The sequence below is a fragment of the Lonchura striata genome, chromosome 5 (assembly GCF_050655825.1).
Source record: "Lonchura striata isolate lonStrDom1 chromosome 5, ASM5065582v1, whole genome shotgun sequence".
Lineage (NCBI taxonomy): Eukaryota > Metazoa > Chordata > Aves > Passeriformes > Estrildidae > Lonchura > Lonchura striata.
The window spans coordinates 53497865-53520416 of NC_140707.1; the positions used below are offsets into that span (position 1 = coordinate 53497865).

Genomic DNA, 22552 nt, shown 5'->3' on the forward strand with positions numbered 1-22552 from the left:
TACTGTATTACACTATAGAATCTGAAATTTTAATGGAAAATTCTAGACATAATGTTAGTTGTGATAATAAAAATGTAGCATAAATCTTCAGTGCAATAAAAGTAGTATGTCCACAGAAGCAGATAAGGAATATAATAAATTACTTGTATTATGGTCTCTACACACACAGTGTCAAATTTCTGAAGCTCATTTTCTCAGAATCACTGAATCACCGAATATTCTGAGTTGGAAGCAATGCATAAAGATAATTGAGGAAAACTCCTGGTCCAGCACAGCATCATCCCCAGGAATCATATCAGATGCCCAAGAGTACTGCCCAAATGTCTCATAAGCTCCCTCAGGCTTGGTGCTCTGACCACTTCCCTGGGGAGCCTGTTCCAGTGCCCAACCACCATCTGGGTGAAAAACCTTTTCCTAATATCCAACTGAAACCTCCTCAGCACCACTTCTGGCCATTCCCTCAGATCCTGTCACTGGTCACCAGAGGGAAGAGATCAGTGCCTGCCCTCCTCTTCCCCTCATGAGGAAGTTGCAACTGCAGTGAGGTTTCTCCTCAGTCTCCTCCAGGCTGAACAGACCAAGTGACCTCAGCCATTCCTCATACAGGTTCCTCTCAGGGCTCTTCACCATTGCCACACTCTTTTAGATGCTCCCTAATAGTTCAATGTCTTTCTTATATTGTGGCACCCAAAACTGCCCCCAGCGCTAGTGGTGAGACTGTCCCAGTGCAGAGCAGGACAATCCCCTCCCTTGCCTGGCTGGCCATGCTGTGCCTGATGCACCCCAGGACAGGATTGGCACTCCTGGCTGCCAGGGCACTGCTGGCTCAGGTTCAATTTTCCACTGACCAGTACTCTCAGTTCCCTCTCCCTGGTATTGCTCTCCAGTCTCTCATTCCTCATTCTGTCTGTATATCCAGGGTTGCCCCAACCCAGATACAGAATCTGTCACTTTCCCTTGCTGAACTCTATTTAATTTTGGTGACTGCCCAGCCCTCTGATTTGTTGAGGTCTCTCTTCAGAGCCTCCTTGCCTTCTAGGGAGTCAACAACTCCCCCAGTTTTGTATCATCTACAAACTTGCCTAGTAACTCCTCCAGTTGTGCATCCAAGTCATTTATGGAAATGTTGAAGAGCATTGGGCCAAGAATGGAGCCCTGTGACACCCCACTAGTGACAGCTCACCAGTCTGATATCACCCCATTCACTGTAACCCTTTGTGCCCAGCCTGTGATCCAGTTGCTCACACATTGTTTGATGTGTTTATCCAGCTATTTCCTTCAGATAATTTGTAAATGGACAGTATTATATACTGGAGATGGAGGTGAAAGTGATATTCAAGGAAATAGTAAATACTGCCAACTACTTTAAACAAAGTGCCCACAGAAAGCTGAGGCTTCACAAAGTCACAAAGGCTGTCTGCAGAAGCAAACAATACAAGTGGATCTATAGATCAAAGCAGTGTGTTCTGAAGCTCCCACATCTCAGCTGTCTGCTTTTTATGGAATTTCATGTCAGACTAGGTTCATTTTAGTCAGTTAGAATGAAAGTGGTTTGAAGATGTTGCAAGGCTCAGTTCCTGCTGCTGGTGTCTCTCAGAGGCTGCTTTGCATTTGGCATGTGGAATGAAACTTCAAATTTAATTTGCATTGACTGGAGCCTTGTTCTTATGCACCAAAAGTGATAACTAATATTTAAGAAATTTATTTAAATCTCTATAAAACTATACTCACTTTGACTAGTGGAGTTTTGATGTAAGTTGCGGTCAGGTACAATTATCGTAAAAGAAACCATCAATCTTTCCAGTTCAGTATCTAGATAAGCACCTGAAAAATACTAAGGGAACCATTTGCAATTCTGACAACGGAAATTAGGGAGGGGTGGGGTGGTGGTGTTTGTTTTATTTGAAAGATTGGTGTAAATTAGTTTACTCTGCATTCAATAATTTTATGAAGTGTCTAAAACTTACTTCACTTTAATAACCCACAGAAAATTAAAGGAAGTAGTAATGCTAGCTAGCATCTTGTTAAATCCTCGTCTCTGAGCTCTGATGCTGCTTGTCTTTTCATGCACTCCAATGTCTCTGAGTAGATATTTATCCTTCTTCATTAAAAGATGATAGTCCACTTTGAGACACATGAGGTAATTTATAAATGAATACAGAAAAACTCAAAATGACACTTAACAGCAATAGCTCCACTTACACAGTCCCTGCAGAAAAGAAAAAAAAATTGAAAGCAGCATGGGAAAGCCAATGCAATCATTGTGGTATTTTAAATTACTCACAATATTGTGCAACACAAATATGTTACACTACACTGGAAAATAAATGGCTTTATAAAGTAGACAAAGGTGGATAAAAAAGTTTTTATGCAAGATCAAGATTACATTATTCCCTGTTTTTGTGTTTTTGAACTAGCAGAAATTGTATTTCTTCTTGCAGCTTGGTTTTTTTTTGGTTGGTTTTTATTTGTTTTTTTTTTTTTTGGCCAGGATATGTACCAATGGAAAATCTGATCAACTTTAAAAAACAAATAGTTTTGTGTGGCTGCTAGTGATATTCATTGGCCAGTTTTTAAGAGAGGTTAGTGAAATTTTGGGAGCAAAAAGGTAATCATTATTTTTTAAAAGTTCTAATTAAGATGTCAGACTGGGCAGTGGAATGTATTTAGAATCCCATGTAATTTGATTGTGTTGGCTTATTTAAATAAATTGCTTTGGAAAGACAAATAAACCAGCTACTTAAAATGTCCAAGAGGGTCAGGCTTCATTCCAGTGTTTCAAGCAATGACTGAAGCAATAGCCTTTTATAACGATCATCCGGTCCAACACAGACATACAAGTGTCAAAATCTGATAGAAAGAATGATACAAGAACCTGGATCACCATCACTAACAGAATAAACAGTACAAAGTGCTATTTAACTGCAAATCCTCAGGGTTGTTTTTTGGGTTTTTTTTTTTGCCTTTGAACTGCAGACCTTTGGAGACCATAGTAAGGAAATGAACACCCAGAGTTTGAAACATCTGAAGCTGAGACATTGTCCCACATAAACCCGTGGGATTAATTGGGTTTGTTTAGTTCCATTCACTAGATGTGCTAAATCTGTATGACAAACCCAAGATTTAGAACATATTAATACTGTGCTATCAGTAACCTGAAGCTCTAAAATCCATACCACTATCCTTGAAAACCAACACACAGTATGACCCAGCAATGTAGCCTTTTAATTAATCTGCACCACAAAGAATATTACACAAACTCTGTTGCCTTTTCCTTTCATCAACAGGGAGAGACAAAGGTGGAAAGGATTAGAAAAGGATTTTGTTTTCCAGAGGTAGCTTTGTAGTTTCTTGTCCTTGCCTGCATCATTGTAGGGTAGGTTTAGGCATGGACAGCTTTCCCAGGAGAGGCCAATGGCCTTCTTGGTAGTTCATCCCAATGGCACACACTTGGTGCTCTTGGAGCAGCTTTTCTTTTCTGACTGCTGACTTTCATCTGCTGCATCTATGCAAAAGGCAGGATTTTCTTCAGTCTTCATGATCCTATGATTAAAACACTTGGTAGTGCTTTAGATTTACTTGTGTTTTCAGATTTTTGTGCTGTTAATCCCAACCCAATTTCTCCTGCCTTTTGCATCTCATGTAACACAACCATGGCTCAGTTTCAGAAGCTTACGAGGGAAATGGTGAAGTTGCCAGAACAGATGAAACAAAACATCCTCTCTGAGCTGGGGGCACAGCAAACACAGTAGTGCTCTGTAGCACTTTGGCATAGCAGCAGGGGTGAGCTGCCTCCCCAGGCACCCTTCCTGTTCTCAGGCTGTACCAGGGAAGCAGGACACTCAATTACTGTCATGCCAGGCAGCCCCAAGGAGGATAGGAAAGGTATTTGCTCTTACTTGGGCAGACCTTGATCATTCCCTTGATTTTTTTGTTTGCTTGTATTTTTTTGTTGCTCCTGTTGTTAAGTGGGGAGAGAGCATTTTCCTAGCTGGAAGGTGAACAAAAGACAAGCAATTTTGCATGTCTTTGCAGCTAAGTACCTGTTCCAATGCTGCCTGGAAATTTTGGGGGGGGGTTTAATTTACACTCAATTTCTGTCCCCTCATTAGCATCTGAGTTTCCAGAGCTTAATGAAACAGTTATATTGAATTTTAACCTACTGTTCTTCTCTGCCTTTCTTCAAAGACAACAGGGATAATAAGGGAATAAGGTAATATTTACTGAAAAAAAAAAAAACAAAACCCAAACAAGTTTCTGCAACCATTAATTTTATGCTGGTACCTGAAGTACTAAATCAACTCAACTTCCAATTCATTAATCAGGTTTAAAGCAATAGCAGCAGAGTGCTATGGCACAAACCTGAATAATCCCAAAGCCTTGGGGAACTGCAGTTCACATGACAGGCATATCTAGCAGCTCTCAGCCAGTACAGCAAGCAAATTATGTGAAATATTAGATACAGAGTAGGCCCTGGCATGGCCTACTTCCCTGGCATGTTATTTTATATTATTAAAATTAAATTATGCGTAATTCTTTTCTTTTCTTAAATAGCAAAGAAGGTATGGAACAGTATAGATGTTTCCTGACAGCTGTAAATAATCACAGGCTCCTGCCTTTTGAAGTGTTTTTTCTTTTCCTTCCATAACTCATGCATTTGCTTTCAAGGTCTTCCTGTGTTGATTTATTCCCTCAACTGATATCTAATTCTCCTCTGTGCCTGACATGGCTGTTACTCTCAATTGCTCACTTACACAAACTGAGCAAAGAAAATCTACAGGTACAATTCAAGGCTCCTTCTAGTTTTAAAAAATTCAAAACTGGTGAGTAGAACGTATCTTACATTTTGTGATGAAAAAAGGGCCACTGTGCTATTTTTCTGTTTAGCCTCCTAACAAAGACAACTTGTTAGATTACTTAATGTCATTTTTAGTGCAGATAAAGACCTTTACTCATAAATACATAAATAGATTACTGCATATTCTTTCAGATAATGCACGGAGACTGGGGACCATGACTCTTTCTGGTTTAGCCACAAGTTTGCGGCTTTGGCCAAGACACTCTTCGTACTTGGAAATTAAAATAAAAATTCAAAGTAGATATAACTCCTTATCTACTGTGAGAAACAAGAAGGAAGGTTTAATTACAAACTTGGCACGTAGGAAGAAAAGGTACAGAATAACTATGAATAGCAAAACGTTTTGCAGAAGTACCAGCTTACTCATGCCATTCACTGTGCAAGGGGCCATTATTCTCAAGCACAATACTAATTATTTTATTTACCAACCATCTCCATTGCATCCACAGTGTTTGGCATGTTGCATTAACAATATAATAAATAATAATTAAAACTTCATCAAATGCACAATAGAGAAGGCAAGCAAACACTAAATACAGTAATGGAGCATTGAAAAGTAGGCTTTTACATCTCATCCCCCGTGTAGCTTCCAGCATCCTGCTGGGACATTGTTTCAGTACCGAAACAAATGGAAGAACAACCCCTGGTGAGTCACCCACATCAGTCCTTCTGGCACCGTGGCAGACACCGCTGTCAGCACCAACTCCACTGAAGAACAGCCCCTCCCTGCACTAACCTCTCTACTGCCTGTAGCACACGCATGGCTAGAAGTAGGTCAAGACTCCAGTGGTCATAGGAATTTTTAAGGAGAAACCATCCTATATTCCACAAAACAATGGACATCTCCGGAAGCATTAAGTTTGAAAAAACATGGATCCTTCCAGAAAACACTTCCAGATAGGCAGAGATGAGAACTGATTTAAGAGCCCAGTTGTATGCAGCAGTGGCTGCTATTCTGCAGATTAAATTTTGTGTGAAAAAAAATTTTAGGTTTGCGTGCACTCTGCACTATCTCACAAAGGGCAATTCCTTTCATGTATCTGACAGGGAAGAAGTTTCCTTCCTAGCTGCAGAAAAGCAGCAGCCTCACAACACATGTCTAACCAGAAAAACAGAACAAAATTGCAAGTTTTGATTTAGGAGGTTTCTGAGATACAGCTTGCCAGAAGCTGGGAGAATAGTTTGAGGAGGCAGTGCCAGATACTTGCCTAAACTCTTGCCTAGCAATTTATTCCTTACCCGTGTTGGAGACAGTTCACTGAGCTAGATGGCCCTTTGCTATAGAGCAATATGGAGTAACACACACTTGCTCCCAGCTTTGAAATTAGCAAATTAGCTCTGAAAAGCTGTGAATTAAACTTTTTATCTTAAATCACAGTAAAACATTTATTTACTGTCTAGGAGACTGCAGAAACACCTTGCAACATGGTACATTTAAAAATAGGATTGAACAGGATTGGACTCAATGATCTTGGAGATCTTTTCCAACTTTAATAATTCTATGATTCTTAATGATCCTGTGTTAAGAGCTGTCTGCTGAGATCCAAGAAAAGATTACATGGGTTTTGAATTTCAGTACAAAAAACCAATTCAATATGAAACAATATTCTTCTACTGTAGGATAAAAAGACACAGTTACAGTTATTACTCTATACCTGTATACTCTATAGTCTAGGCTATGTGAGGGAACAGGGAACATCAATTCTTCCCAACTTCATTCAGAAACTCCACTTTGAAGAAAACAGTTTCACTATGTCCCAGCTATCTTCTGTCCATCCATTCCCTTTGACCATAAAAATGAGCTAGTCTAATTTATTTTATTAGCCAGTCTTATCTGTTCAGCAGAACTGCCTTGGTTTCTCAGAAAAAAAAAGGTGTTCTCTTGAAACTAGGTTGTGCCTAAGGGACATACCCTCCTTCAAAGGTCACAGAATCTGTTTTACACATCTTCAAAATGCTGTAGAATAAAAACAGAAAATTCCAACCTCTGTTGAGTAGTTAACAACTCCAACAGATCTTTCTTCCTTGTTAAAAACTTCCCATCCAAATGGGTTCCTTGCTGCTAAAGCACTTGCAACATACCAGGCAGCCACAACAGAAACTAACAAGGAAAGAAACAATTTAAATCTTTGTTTTTCCACATTATTTTTAGAAGAGCACTTTTCATGATAAAAGAAGGGTCTTCAGAAGACAGAATTCTCTTATTGCACTAAGAATTAGGTCACTTGAATTGGAAACTTGCAGGAGGCATATTCCGAAAGCTGACCACATCCACACTGCATGATTATGTCACAAAACTCTGCTAAAGAATCTTACAGATGATAAAACTCATACAATTTCTAAAAGTATGAGCACAAATTCATGGCAGCAAAAAGAAACCTCAAGGCTATTATTAACTTGGAGACTATCACCACAGGTTCAGGAATTCCATTAAATGAAAATTGCTACATGTTGGAAACATACCCTTAAAAACCCACATCATATATTATCAAAATTCTCAATACTTTCTTGATAGCTGGAGACAGAATTCTAGATTAGATGAAATTTTATTTGAAATGGTACCACTGCTCCTGGATTTATATACACCAAAAAATATTGCCTTAATTTGTATTAGGTACTTTTCCTTTTTAACAGAGCATTTGCATGTTATGAAACATAAATTTTAAGGAATTTAGAGATTTTAGAGGGGCTAAGATTTTAGTTAGAAATAAACCTTACTAGAGTTAATTAAAATAAATGAGTAGGCCTTGATGAAGTTAAGAGTTAGTAGTTAACTGATTGCTTGTCAGCACAATGTTTAGTTAGCTGGGTTTATAATGAAGAATATAGAAACTGACAAGTAGCTTTTAGGAACATAAAACAATTGTGGGCCTCCTCTGCTCTGAAACCAATTGCAGACAAGAAATGGGAGTTCTACCAAGAGTTCATTTGTCATATTTGCATTGAAAAGGTAGAAAGGTCAGAACGAGAAAGACTTCATTTACTTCCTCATTTTTGGACCCCTCCCCATGAAAGGGACCACCGACCCATTTCAAGGAACAAACTACGCATGCTTAATAGCTTTTGGAGTAATTATCATATGAAGCGAGGAATGGGATGCACCAAAACTATGAACATGTATTTGTACTTTGTGTATTCAATACTTGTATGGATAAAAGGACTCTGTAATCACCTGGAAGGTGCGGTGTGTATTTGGGAGCTATCCCGCACGCTGCCCAGCGTCGAATAAACACACACTTTCTAACTTTAAACTGTTAGAGAGTTCCTGTCTGTCACAGTTGGATATCAGTACTAGATCAATATCCATATTTTTTTAATAAATCAGTTAGGCAGTTTCCCCGACCTCTGTTCTTGCCAATCAAGTATGGGGAAAGTTGGCTAAATCAGGGGTTACTGCCAACCAGTGACATCTGCAACCACAGCCTCAAGATACTTCAACTTGGCAGTAATGGAATATGTGGAACGCCTGGAAATGAGCAAGAAAGGTTTCCTTCATGAGCCTAACTGGAAAGATCCCAAAGGAGATGGAAGATGTTTTTGCCTTAGGAAGGACTAGGAAGAAGCTTCCTTACTGGACAATTATGAGCATGTTAAGTAAGGACGTGGCATCAAGAAGAAAAATCTTTAGTCAACCTGTGACTAATTAACAGCCTTCTAGTAGAAGACAAGAGTAGCTGTTTCCTCCAAGGACAGAGGCAAGAAATAAAAACAGGAAACAGGAAGGACAATTAGGGGACAGACTAGAATAGCTGCCAGGGAATGAACAGGAACAAAAAAATAAGTGGACAGGTGCATGTAAATAGTCCTGCTGAGCAGAAGGCTTCTGTAATTGTGAGAGAAATGTTAAAGGTTAAAAGACTTCAACAATTGAATGTTTGCAAAAGCAGCAGGTGCTTTGTTAAGGCCAGGTTTGCACCCCACAACCAAATGGGAGGAGAGTTTTTGTGTGCTGTGGCAAAACCTCAAATCTACATAAGAACAGCCCAGGTACAGAGAGGGTGCTCTCCCACCACCTGAGGATGATCACAACAAACAAACTTTTTTTTAGCAACAAGCAGGGATTTGAGCCAGGTGAGTGAAAAGGTTGATAAGCAGCAGATCCTTAGAGGTGGGAAAATGCTTTTTATAATGCCAATGTCCTCCTTCCACATGAGGCTCAGGCATAAAACTTCCCTCCCCATGGGGCTCAGGTGTAAAATTTCCCTCCCCCCACCTCTGGGGAGGCCCTGGGACACCTACACAGAAGTCTGAAGGTGTTCATCCCTTCTGATAAGGCACAACTGGCTCAACTATGCAGGTGTGAGAAACAGCCATCATGTCTTAGAAGGGATCACCAACTACCAAAGACCCCTGAAGCAGCCCCAACTCATTTCTGGGGCCCTCCACCAGAGAATTAAGCATGATCTATAGTGTTTCATCAGACAGTGTAAAACTCCCCCACCAAGGCAGGTACCTGGGTGTACTGAACTTTTGAATCCATTGAACCTCTTGTTTTAGAGGCTCCCCCCACTCCCAATGGGTCAAGACAGTGACCATCACTTCAACCTACAGACATCTAAATTGCATCAATCAAACCCAGGGGTTCCTCTCACACTCTACTCTTCTCCTTTCCTTCTACTTTTCTCTTTCCCTTACATTCTATCTTTATACTTTTATATTGTTATATTATTATAGACAATAACAAAAATGGCTATATACCTCCTCTCCACTGCAACCAAATTGTCCCAAAATATATAGACACAGATGTATAGATATAGATAAACATGTATGTGCACACACACAGGTCATTCATACAGTGTTGTTTCGCTCTAATGCACCCCAACAGATCTATTAACAAGGACCTCAGTTACCCTCCCTCAGGGGTGGGTCCTAACAAATGTTTAAGCAAAACAGAGGAAGATTAAAAGTAGCTGTAAAAAAATTTTCTCATGCTCACAAATGAGTCCTTTCTTTCATGCTTGGTCTTAGATCAACAACATGAAATGCATGAGTTTTCTGAGATGCAGCCAATGATTCACAGTGCCTCCTAGGTCCCCAGGAATTATTATTTCAATCACTGCTCAGGTATGGCTTTGTTATCTCTTCTCTCTTCTCTGCAATATCCTATTTTCACCTAATGCTGAGTTCTTCCTGTCCAAGTACCTCAAGTCACATATTGAAAATTTTTCTGCCTAAGCACATTCAGTTACTCCTCAGGGAGAAGTCATCTTCCTGCCTTTTTTCAAAGGTTCCTGACCCCATGAGTCTCAAACAAATAAAGCAAATGTGACTCATTGCATGGGGATTACAAGACAAAAGGATTTGGGAAATGGGAGGTTGTATATGCCCTAAGGGTAAGATCAACAGAAGGGATGTCAAGAGAACAACTCAGGAACTCTGATAAAATTACTAAAACTCAGCTACAAAATCTGAAAATATATTCTCCTAGCCTACATTATACTAGCAAATTTTGCTATTTTGGTGTATGCCTGTATCCACCTGTATTTGGTGGACATCTTAAAAGCTGAGTTTATTTTACTACTACCACAAAGCAGAGTTTACAATAAACTAAGGGAAATAACACTGCATTTCTATATGGGATATATGTGGGAGAATGTTTGGGACCATCTCTTAGTAAAGTCATAGTATAGTCTTTTCCAAAGGACTGTAAGGAAATCATAAGCTGCCCTCTACCACTGTTGTTGGTTGCACGTCTGTGCTAGATTCAGTGTTAGATATATCATTGCCTGTTTGGAAGTTTTGTCACAAAATTGACTATTGAAAATTACTATATACAATTGACTGTGGCTTGCACTTTGCTGTACAGAGATTGTTTCAAAATTCTCAGGTCCTGAGATAAAATCCAAATTGTAATTTTCAGCATTGTCTATTGCTCATATTCACCAGTTTTGGGGAATCTTTTGTAGATCCAGTCTTGTACTCTGGTTTAGTTCCTATCAGAACACGAGGCAGCAGGAGGTACACAGGGTCAGGCCAGGAAGAACCATCACTTGATAGTTCAGTGGGCTCTTGGCTTACAAAACAAGCATAAGTTAAGGTCCACACTGCTAACTGAGGGCCAGCTGGGACTTTTATCTGAGGTCACAGCAAATGCATTTTTCTGAGACTACTACTAAAATTCCTGTAAAACCAATTTGTCCACTCTTTTTATCAACCTACTTTCCTTACCCATTGAGAAGTGTTTGAGCTATAGTGGCATCCATTGCCAAGAGCATTAGAGATGTTGACTGACCTTCCCTCATAGGCATCCTGTCTCCTGTAGAACCATTGATGCTTCCAACAGAAGTTTTCAGGCAGCATTTTCTAGACAGTAATATGTACTGCTTTTAAAATTCTACTTAAAGATTACATTCGGAAGGTATCCAAAAGGAAACTGAAATAAACTACTTGTTTTCACTTGTAAAGGAGCCTGTAGGTTATTTATCTACATCACGAGAGCTCAATTGTCAGGGCCAAGGATAAGCCCTTTAGAAACGGTAGTAGAGCCTCTGGGATAGCAGATTTAAGGAGGCAAAAGTGTTGTGCAACAGCTGCTGGAAGAGAGGAATAATCATGTATGAAAGAAACAATTCTGTTATCATCAGTGAAAACAATGGTCCAAAGAAAAGTAAGTTTGTCAAAAACAACTGCAGATCAGAAAAATATGTAAAATACATGCAAAACCTTTTAATTTCAAAAGGCAAGGGAATATGTAATTGAGGAAAACAAAATTAGTAAAATAATTACAGGTTTTCGATAACTGATTTCCCAGTAAATAAAGAAGCTATATTTTGGCCAGCTTGTTGTGAGAAACCAGAATAAGAAAACTTCATTATATGGAATTATGCAATATATTTTGGTTTGGTTTTACTTTGCATTTTAAAATACAACGCAAGGCTTTGTTTTCCATTAAATGCTTCCATAGAAATTTAGCTGTGTGGAATTTCCCAGCAGCAATGATTTGTGTTTCATTAAATATTGCCATGGCTCAATCTCTTTGCTTGTTTAACTGCATCCCATTTCACTGCTTCCAGGGGTGTCTCTTATTAAAGGTAATAAAGAATTTACCCAGAATCCAGATAAAGTACACATGGATAGACCCCACTCTGTGGGTGAACATGGTGCTTATAGTGCAAGCAATAAGCATCTAAGGCAGATGCTTGATTCCATTTTTACTAAATGGAGATTTAAATGATATAGTTAGAGCAGTTCACTGCAATTTGATCAAACCCTGACTGCGTACTTTGGGCTGAGATGAAGGATGCTACAGATCCTGTTGACTACAAAGCAGGTTCATTTCAATGGACTCAAGTTCAATCAAATGAATCTTGTTCACTCTCTAACACACTATAGGCACAACAGCCTGTCCTAAATTAAGGGCACCTCTGGAAACACTGTCAATAATGGCCATTGTAAAGACATACTCCTATTGTAACACTGTAATACATTGCCAGATTTTTGGGTCCTTAATGCATACAAATCTTTGACCTAAATAAGTATTTTGAATACAAACTTTTTAAGAAAATTTATTCTCATAATGAAACTATCATCTTAGTTTTTACACAAATATTACAGTAGGAGAAAGAAAACAAAATAAATCCAATTGCTTCTAGAGACAAGAAGAAAATTGGGCAATGTAATTCCATATCACACATCTATATTTCACAAAACTAAAAAAAATCAATTACATAAAACAGGCCTTTACATAAGTTTGGCAATGTTAGGTAAATGAATACAGATGCTTGGAAAAATAATTTATTATGTTAGCTTACAAAAATGACAAGTTTTTATGTTATACTTTAAATTACAAGTACAGCTAGCAACTTTGATCCTGCAAAGGTACTAAGTATTTCCTGAGATGCAACAAAGGCTTGCAACCTTGCCTTCAGGAATTGCTTGGAGCAAGTCCCAAATCAGCAAAAGAGCAACGTAGTTTGATATTTTTGTTACTGCCTCATTGGCTAACATTTTATAGTCTAATTGCAGAAAGTAGGTACAAATGTTGACGTTAAATTAACATATGAACTTTCCTAGTAGAGATTTAACCAAACTTAAACATACCTGCAGACTGTGCCAAGCTTTCAGTTTGCAATAACATACTCAGAGGACTAAAGACAGCTTTCATTTACTCCATATTGCAATCACCTCACAAGATCTCAGCCCTTAGTACTTTGTTATTTCTGCATGAGATTTCATTCTGGCTTTATATTGATATAAATCAGGCACAGACATTCTAAAGTCAGAGCAGCAACTCAACAATAAAATTGGTGTTCTGGTGTGACATGAGCCACAGCTTGTGTCTAACCAAGTGCCTCAAATTTCACAGGTTGGTAAGGACGTATGCATCAAACCAACATAGTAACAGTTCTTCCTTTCATACTTCTACAATGCATCGTTCCTAAACTTGCATGAAGTGTTCTGAAAATCCAACCTGTAGACTTACTTTTATGTGCATCCATGTGATTTACAGGAAGTAATAGTCAAGCAGCAGTTTGTCTGAACTTGATCTAAAGGGTTTTTTCCAACCGAAATGGTTCTATATTTTTTTTTATTTCATTACATATTTCTCAAGATATTCAAGCTGAACCTTTATCCTCCCTGAAGATGGCACATAATGGAAAAAGTGGACTGCAAATGCCCTGTGAAGCTATGCTGGAACTAAAATATCATAGGACAAAAAAGTCAAAACTGGTTTTATTTTGTGAATCTTTTGTTAAAAAAGAATACCAGCAGTACTGGAATTTAGATGTAAGATATAACTAGCTTCTTCCTACACACATAAAAATCCCCATTTTGGGTACTCATTAAATTACTAGATCAGTTGAAAAACTGATATGAAACAAAACATTTAGTCACGCGTGTGAAACACAATTGATACATATTAACAGATGAACAATCTCTCCTTGGAGATGGCCTCTTTGAAAAAGCTGTAGTAGACCACGTAAAAGTGGAACAAAGGGCTGCAACATTTCAGAATTTTTCAAATTCCATAACCTTGGATTGATGTTATCAGAAGTACTATGGTTTTCATTATATAACTAACTTTGATTTAGTCTTCTTGAAAAAAATACAGGAACCTAAATAAACTAAAAATCTCATTTCTTAAATTCTGAAAAAAATTAAAATATAAAAATGAGATAGTGTCAAATTATTCCAAGTGTTTTGGAGTGTGCTACCATATGATTTTTATAAGATCATGTATTTTTCAGCAAACATTTGTTGTTCATCAGACCAACACATATTGCAGACATGCAAACCTTCAGAATGCAATGAAAAAACAGACAAAGAAAATATTTCTCTCCCCTTTTCCGATACTAAAGACAAGGCCTCTGCTACCTTTACTGCAGTCAGGATTTCCAAGAATAAAAGGTAATCTTTCTTTTTGAGCAGTAAAATTTTACACTGTATGAACATGTTTATACATGTCAATGTCTATAAGAAAGAGACATAATTATGAGGACAGGATATACCTGATGCCTACACAGATATTAGAAGTCTGAACACACCTTTACATTTCAGAAATCAAGTCTGAAGGAAAATGCAATAGTTCTGGTTACTACAGTAAGGTGAACCTCAACATGTATGAAGAGCTGGACTCCTTGCTAAACATTCAAGGACTTTATCTCAAGAAATAATTCAATGTTGAGGAATTTCATCCCACTATACCTATTTCTATCACATTAACCAATACAATAACGTTTAGAAGTATTAAACAGACCTTTCCGACTTCCTACCAGCACAGAAACACTTCCATATTATTTGCTGAAATTCTGCAGATTCCTTATACTATACTGCAGTGACAATAGTTGACTGGGAAATATGATGTAATATCTTCAGTGTTATGTGTATGAATTGCCTGGGCAATTTTAGTTTTGAAATGTCCCAACCAAAATGCTAGTTCACAAGAATAATTCTGCTCCAGTTTTAGGATAGTAACTGCAAAAAAACCACTGTATTTCATTCAAATGAAATGAAAACAAAAGGTCTGGAGGAAAGTGTCTCACGTATCAACTAACTTAATTAGGAGTGCTTGTAATGAAGTACCGGAATTAGATGGTTGTTTTTTTTAGCAAACCCCAAATTAAATAGGAACTGGCAGCATGAAATGGCGAAACACATCAAAAGCGAATAATATATTTTCTTCTCATAAGCCCCAAGAGGAAAAAAAAATAGAATATCAGCATTTGCTAGTAAGTACACATAGAAATGTCAGCCTTAAAAGTGATACACCTTCAAAACCTCAGTAAAACACTGTTATTGTACTGACACCCTCACCTACAATTCAAGTATTTTTCTATTTGTTGCTTTCTTCTGGTAATGTAATACCACAGGAGAAATTTGAACATTTGAGCTGTTTGTTAAAATACACTGCAAGAGCCTGTATTCCTTCTGCAGCACATCAGCTGCCTCCAGTGGAATTATTTCAACTTTGCTACCCAGTGCACAGCACACATAACAACCTTACCCTAAGTATGAAACATAGTTAAGTCTAAATCAAAGAGAGCAAGTCTGACACGCTAAGAAATGATACAAAGTGGGTTGATGTCTGTTGATTAACATATTCAGGAGCTTCCTTTCAGTCTGTCACTCTACTTAAATTTAAACAATTACATTCTGGAAAAATGAAGTGTTTCTTGACTGTGATATTTCATTTGTTCATATTTGCAGAGATTTTTGACGATCATGTAATAATAATTTGTCTCACTTTAAACAAGTTTTTAGATCAGATTTTTGTTAATTTATAGACCTCTAATTGATCAAAGGACAACATCCTAATGGATTCACATTCCATGGCTAGTGAGCCTCCCTGCTGATGTAGCGCACATTGAACAAAGGTTTCTGCATCTTCCAGCTTTATGACTGCACTGGAGACTGCTCCAGTGAAGACAAAAGAGCTCCAAGGTTTCTGATGGACTTGTTGACATTCTTTTAGTCAAAACATGTAACAAAAGTTCTGCCAGCTCCATGATGTCTTCATGGTTGCAGCTGTTTGAGTGAAATGGTGCTGTCAGTGCTGCACCCAGCAGTGAAAGCCTCAATAAAAATGGTGCACACGTTGAGCTCCCTGCACCAAACAGCCACAGATGCAAACTGTCCTCTTGGCCACCAGCAGAACACAGCTCATCTTCCTCATTTCCCACACCAAGTACAAAACTGTATCACTGCTGGTTTCTGTGAAGAGCCTCATGCCAGAAACATAAATTGGGCTGTTTCCCAGTTCCATGCTTGTTTAACAGTGTAAGTGACACAGAAATCTTTTTGATCACATTTAGCAAATTTCAGTATCACTTTTCAAAAATATTTTAGGTGTCAACAACTGTTTATAGGATGATTTAATATTAACACACTGAAGAAATACACTTTTTAATATGAGTATTTTAGGTTCTAGACTAAGCACTTAGATGTCCTAAATTTGTTGTAGTCTCTTTTTTTTTGCCTCGAATCAATTATATTTCAGGGTTATTGAAGCAAAGTCTATCCTTTCCCATTTCCTTCTACAAACTGATAGCAGAATCAATGCTGGCAATCAGAAAATATACAAAAATGTAGTAAGAGACATTTACTTTGGCCTGTGGAATAATCTTTAAAATGAGACAGCATGTGACCTGATGTTAGTCCATTTCCTTTTATGTTAGCAAAAAAACAAGAGTGTCATTGTTAATTTGAAAAGAGCTTGTAAGAAACAACTGCCATCAACACTAATGTAATTCCATGGGAACATAAACTACCAAAATTATTGATTGTGGGTAAGTGAAGAAATCATGGTATGTCTTCTGACACACTAGTGCACAGTAGATGGCAGATGAGAAAAGCAGTCTAACATCAAAACAACTCTGGTCTGAAGAGAGATGAAAATAACAGACTACTCAAGAACAATTGTTGTACTTACATAAAACACCTATCAAGGAGCCATGTGCCTAAAAACACACAGCAAAATTATCCTAAAAGAGACATCTCTATGCAGTTCTTGTTTTTAAATTAATAATTTAACAAAAACATGTTAATAACCATAATCCAAAAATATTTCGTTTCAAACAGCACACACTAGATTCCCAAATAAAAATACTAGAAATTTAAAAATATCATCACTTTATATTGTCACAATACAAATGTTGTCATTATTAGGGAAAGAGAGAAAAAAAAACAACAACTCATTATTTCAGCCAGAAAAATGATAGAAGTGAAACTTCAGCTTTTGAAACAGGAGAGCTATTGTTGTTTGCACAAATGATAAAAGTTGGATGTTGCTGGATTTTAACCAGAGCAATGTCCGTTATTTTTGCTGTCAACATTCCCAGAAACATTGCAGATTTTTTAATAACTTGGTTACTGGATTCTGCTATGTTGTACTCTCATACAGAGCACTAAAATAGTCTTCATATTTAAAATCTAATTTAATTAGTTACATAGAAAAGCAAATAAATTCATATTCACAGTACCCCAGACATGCGTACAGTAAAGAGCTGAGTTGTGCTAGAGCAGAAAGTACTTAAGTACTTAATCATGAAAAAAAAAATTATCCAAGATGGAATTTGATTAAGGGATAACTTTCATTCAGATGTAAATATTAGCTATAAGGCTAATATTAAGCTAAGGCAACAAGAATAGAAGTGTTCTGAAATTTTAATTTAATCATTAATTGCTTTCCATCCCTTCTACTGTTCATTTTCCTCTGTAAGTGCTTCTAAATTCTACAGTTACATCAAAATCACAGGACTTTGCATGATGTCCTCCTGCACATCCATTTTTGACAAGGCTGTGTTGTGAGATATTGACCTGCAGCTCATATTAACTTCAGTATCAATTACTTCTGTGGGGTGACAAGGGCTTAGAGAAAGATAAATTTGTTACTAACACACTGCAGACACAAAGAGTTTAATACAGGTACTGTAAAATTCAACTGTAAAAAGCAATGTCACAAAAATTTATGAAAATTTTTTCTGCATGTTATAGATATGAGAGCACATCCAGGTTGCAGACTTCTCATTTTTAGCCATAAAAACTATAATCAGTGTATCAAAAATACCTACTGATTTCTTTTCAGAGTAATACTAACATTTTCATTCATGAAAAACCAGACAGTGCTACCCAATGCAGAGACTATGCCTTGCAAGCCAGAGATGAACTGATATGTAGATTCCTTAGCTCAAAAATGTATTTTAGAATAGTTGTTTCTTTTTTGTATGGGTTTTTAATATATTTTATTTACTTTGCTGTAATAGTTAGTAAAAATGTGTCTGAGCTTTGAATATCCAAGGAGTATTTTCACCATCACTGAAGACTGGTTTCCATGAAAAATTTGAGAAGTAAATGTAATAAAATTGCTTTTTTTTTTGCACTGTAAAATTTTATTTTTTATTTTTATTTTGACATTTCTTCTTAGGATGACATAATTACACAATAAAAAGCAATTATTTTGTCTATTTAGTAAATATAATCTCAAAAGTAATTAAGTACTCTCAAGTCTGCTGTAAAACAATAGGAACTGAAGGGCATAAAATTTATAGCTTATTCATGTGACAGCTATTTGATGCTAAAATAGAGGACCAATGCATTTTTGAAAGCACAATATTGAAGCACTGTATTTCAGTACAGCATTTTAAAAAAATAGAATGCCTGATACTAGCCTATAAAATATGTATGTATTTAGTACATACATTAAAAATTGCCTGATTTACCAAAAGCTAAACAGAACAAAGATTTAAAACATCATTTTTTGTGTATGCAATACCATGTTCTTGATTATTGAAAACCACTGCTTTGGGTAAGAAATTAGTAACAGGCCATTAAAGGGTTAAAGTATAAAAAACTGGCAATCAGAAGGGATGGCAATTTTTAGGATGTGAAATACACAAAAGGTTTTATTTAAAAATTATCTGCTTTTCTACTTTAAAAACTGAAATTGTACAGAAGATTATTATTTCAGACCAATATGGAAAAAATATTATTTCTTAAACCACAAAGGGACAGTTTTACATAATGTCATGAATGGAACTTTAGCCTTCAGTAAAGAGGAAACAAAATTCACTTTGTAATATGAACCTTTATCAAAGGTGGAAGAGAGACAAACATTACATGCTATCTAGACTGCCATGCCAAGAGGGTAAATTTAAGAAAGAATTTCCTGGCTTTGGAGTCCATAAGTCTACTCAGTAAGAATATTTTCTGTGTGTGTGCGTGTGTGTGTGTATGTGGTTTGACATCTCTTCTGTTCTTCCACACCTTTTAGAAAATTTTATAAAAGGATATAAAATAGATGAAAACCCAGCCACATGGGCAAAGGCAAATATACTAGGCACTGAACATACTTAAAGTTTTAAAGTAAAATTGTTCACTCAGTAGTAATTTCTGTCCTATATAGTACAGAAGTTGATTCCATACCTGATGTGAGGGAGATCACACTGCTTGTCCTTAGTTTTCTAACCATATAAAGCAGTAGTGATCCTATTTTAAGAATACATACTTCAGATTTCTAAGTTACAAGTTAGGAAAAAATGTATAAATACATAAATGTTTTTAAAAATTCCTTAGGTAAAAGACAGGACATTGTATTTCTGGTACTACTTCTCAGCTAAGACTCTCAAAGGCCCATTTATTTACCTACTTTCATGTCACAAAAACATTTAAACTTTGGTAAAACAGTTATCCATCAGCAATCCATGCACCAGACTTGGCTACCACATAAGGTGTTTTGAGAACATGATGTACTGTTTAATAATATATTTTAAAGTTTTGGCCATAATTTGTAGGTACCATAAAGTCTGCAAGCTGGTGACATTTAATTTTGCAATTTTTAAGTTTCAGCAGACCAAACCAGTTAAAATATTTTAAATGCCATACTTCCACCTCTGCTCTGAACTAATAAAAAAAATAAATTACAAATGCTGGATCCACTTAAAGTAAGTTTAGTTTATAGTAGCTGTGGCTTGAGTTAAACACTGTTTCATGACATCAACACTCTTTGTAGAGAGCAGAAGTTTATTTGTTGATTTCTTTCTTGTTCCTGTCATGGCCATTGAGATCAGAACAGATGTATGTGCCTGTTTTGTTTTCTTGACCCTCTGAATCAGGAGATGTGCCAGAAATCTGCAAAAACCCAATGTCAGTGCTACCATTCACAGCATAATACACACCAAAAGGTAAAGCAAACTTTTTCATTTTTTCATTATGTCAGATTTTTTTTTTTTTTTTTAATTTTAAGCAATTTAAGTTCATGGAAAATGAACAGAGAATAAACTCAAACTTTTTCTCATTTCTGTGCCTGATTTTAATGTTCTCAGCATGTTGTTCTGTTTGAAACAGGCTGAACACAAGATGATAGTCAAGGAAGTGCACTGTCCAGAGCACCCACTGGGTCTACAGACCACTTCATGAGAGTATTGGAAAAAAAAAGAGTCCTCTTTTGAGATGGCACATTATGGCCTGTGAATTATACCTGAGTCACCTACAGTGCTAAAAAATAATAGGGTTTCAGAGAAGAAATAGGCTTTCTAAATATGACAGAAGTCTGCAAAACAAAATGGTTTGAATGGTGTTAATATTGCTACAGTACTTTGATAGCTTTGGCAAACCTTTTAAGGCATGCTAGCAGTGATCCAGTCAGAAGCAGCTGAGAGGAAAATAAAAAAGAACCATCAGAAACACATTCATTTCTTTAGACAGCAGAATTCTTAGACAGAAAATTATTCTTTGATTTGCTCTTTGAGACCACTGTAATGCAAAATTGTGTCCAATTTGTTTAGAAATACAAATCTGCAATACTGTATTTCCATAGTATTTTACAATCAATATAACACATCTTCTCTAATAGAAAACAAAACAGAATAAATAAATGAACATTAAACATTGCTTTTAAAATTTTCACAGCCACATAGAAGTGCCTTTCAACACTCTTGATACAGATGGGTGAGATTCAGATTCTTTAAAGTGCCTAACTAAAGCCATCTAATAAACCTGTTCTGGACAAAAGAATAATTCTAGACAACTTATAATACATATATGCTGAACCTGAAACCAAGATGTGAGTTTTAACTTGCTTTGAGAAAATTTTGTTTTATCACTTCTTTCTTAAATGATTTTTTCAAACTGAGGTACCTAAAATCACAAATGTGTTTGTACAACACTGTGTAATTACTCTCTCTCATAGTAATAGGCAATTTCTGAATATTTTTTCATTATTAATTATGTTATTAAACATAATAAAAAAACAAGTGTCAGAACAATTCCTGTACAGGGGTAAATAAGCTCATAGCAAAGATTAATGTCACAGGTATTTCACTTCACAGTATTTCCTGAATACAATATATTTAGTCTAAGAGAACTGCAGAAACAAATACAAGAGAACAGCAAAATCCCAGAAAGCCTCTGGTGTGCAAGCCACCTAAATTATCACAAGAGTTCATCAGAATCACTCCTGGTGCTCTTTCATTTGAGTGTTTGGCAATTTTTGAATCATTAAGGGTGCATCACTCCTAAAGCAGATGGAATTACTACTGTTCAAAACAGAAAAAAAAAAGTGGAATGGAATTTACCACAGAGAAAACTGGTGTGGTTTCATAAAATATTCTATTGCTTTCCTCCTTCTGCTTGCAGCTTCATTTCACTAGCAGCAGCATTAGTAGAATCTTCCTTGGTGCCACTTGTATCCAAAGGAACAATCCCTTTCATAAGTGCTAGAAATAAGTCACACAAAAAAGGTGATTAAACATCTCCAGAATCATACATTAAGTCCAGTTAGACTCAATGATTGTAGAGATCTTTTCAAACCTATGATTCCTAGATTTGGTTGACTGGCCATAAATTTTTATTTAAAACATGTATTTCATTGTATGATATTATAATTTATTCAACAAGTAATATGGTATTAATAAATATTCAATAATCATAAGGCTATGAATTGAGAAGAGGATATATTCTCTGTTTTCTATAGAAATAGATTTTAATACTCCATAACACAGGCATAGCCATGAGCTTTCTTATACACAAGAAGTGCAGACTCTGTTTTAAAAAAAATATTTCATGAAGATATAGTTTCCATTTGTTTTTCCAGAATTTTTGCTTAGATAAGACAAACCTGTCAAAAAACTTGTGAAAGAATATCTTTACCAATAGAATGGACTTAAGTCACTAAGTGACACTGAACAGGGGCTCATACAATGTCATACTGTGTATATACCTTCACAGCAGAGTACACATACAGTGCTTATTTCTAAATATATTGTATTGCATCAAAATCCAGACAATATGAATTGCCAAAACATCTTATAGTAATTGCCAAATCATCTTATAATAATATAAGATATAAGATCTTATAATAAAATGCTGAAGAAAAAAAGTCAAATATCCAAACATTTAGCAAAAGGTAGAAATTAAGGGAAGGAAAGTGGCCAGTAGCTTATACAACATATCTGTCTTCTAATGGCCTTCTTTATAGCACAAGCATGTAAGAAAAGTGGTCCTATTGAATATCCAGAGTGTAATTTTTAACAATCCAGTAAAATTGTAGCAGTACATAAACAAAAATTATTTAACAAGGAGCAAGACTTCACAGTTTGGTTAGGAGGAGTGAGATGTTTTCAGTTTCAGAAGAATGAAATCACTGTGTTTGGCACATTGGTGAAACAGTGAGTTCAAAGTTTTCAGCATAAAGTTTTCAGTATTGGTTCAAAGCTCTGCTGCTGTACACTATGTCAGTTGTACCTCCTGTGGACAGTA

General features: G+C 36.5%; 1 protein-coding gene across 30 annotated transcripts in view; it reads right to left on the minus strand.

Moving 5' to 3' along the window:
• Window positions 1–22552, minus strand: part of CEP128 (centrosomal protein 128) — a 175805-nt gene that overhangs the window by 64413 nt on the left and 88840 nt on the right. For 24 of the 30 annotated variants that reach the window (XM_085582259.1, XM_085582244.1, XM_085582248.1 and 21 more), the window contains one exon: window positions 1880–21510. In XM_085582259.1, the coding sequence (XP_085438385.1) occupies window positions 21404–21510 (107 nt within the window). In that variant the 3' untranslated portion in view covers window positions 1880–21403. Of the gene's footprint in view, window positions 1–1879; window positions 21511–22552 lie in introns of those variants that run through there. The other 6 variants (XM_085582263.1, XM_085582236.1, XR_014956074.1 and 3 more) reach the window with 4 other exon arrangements.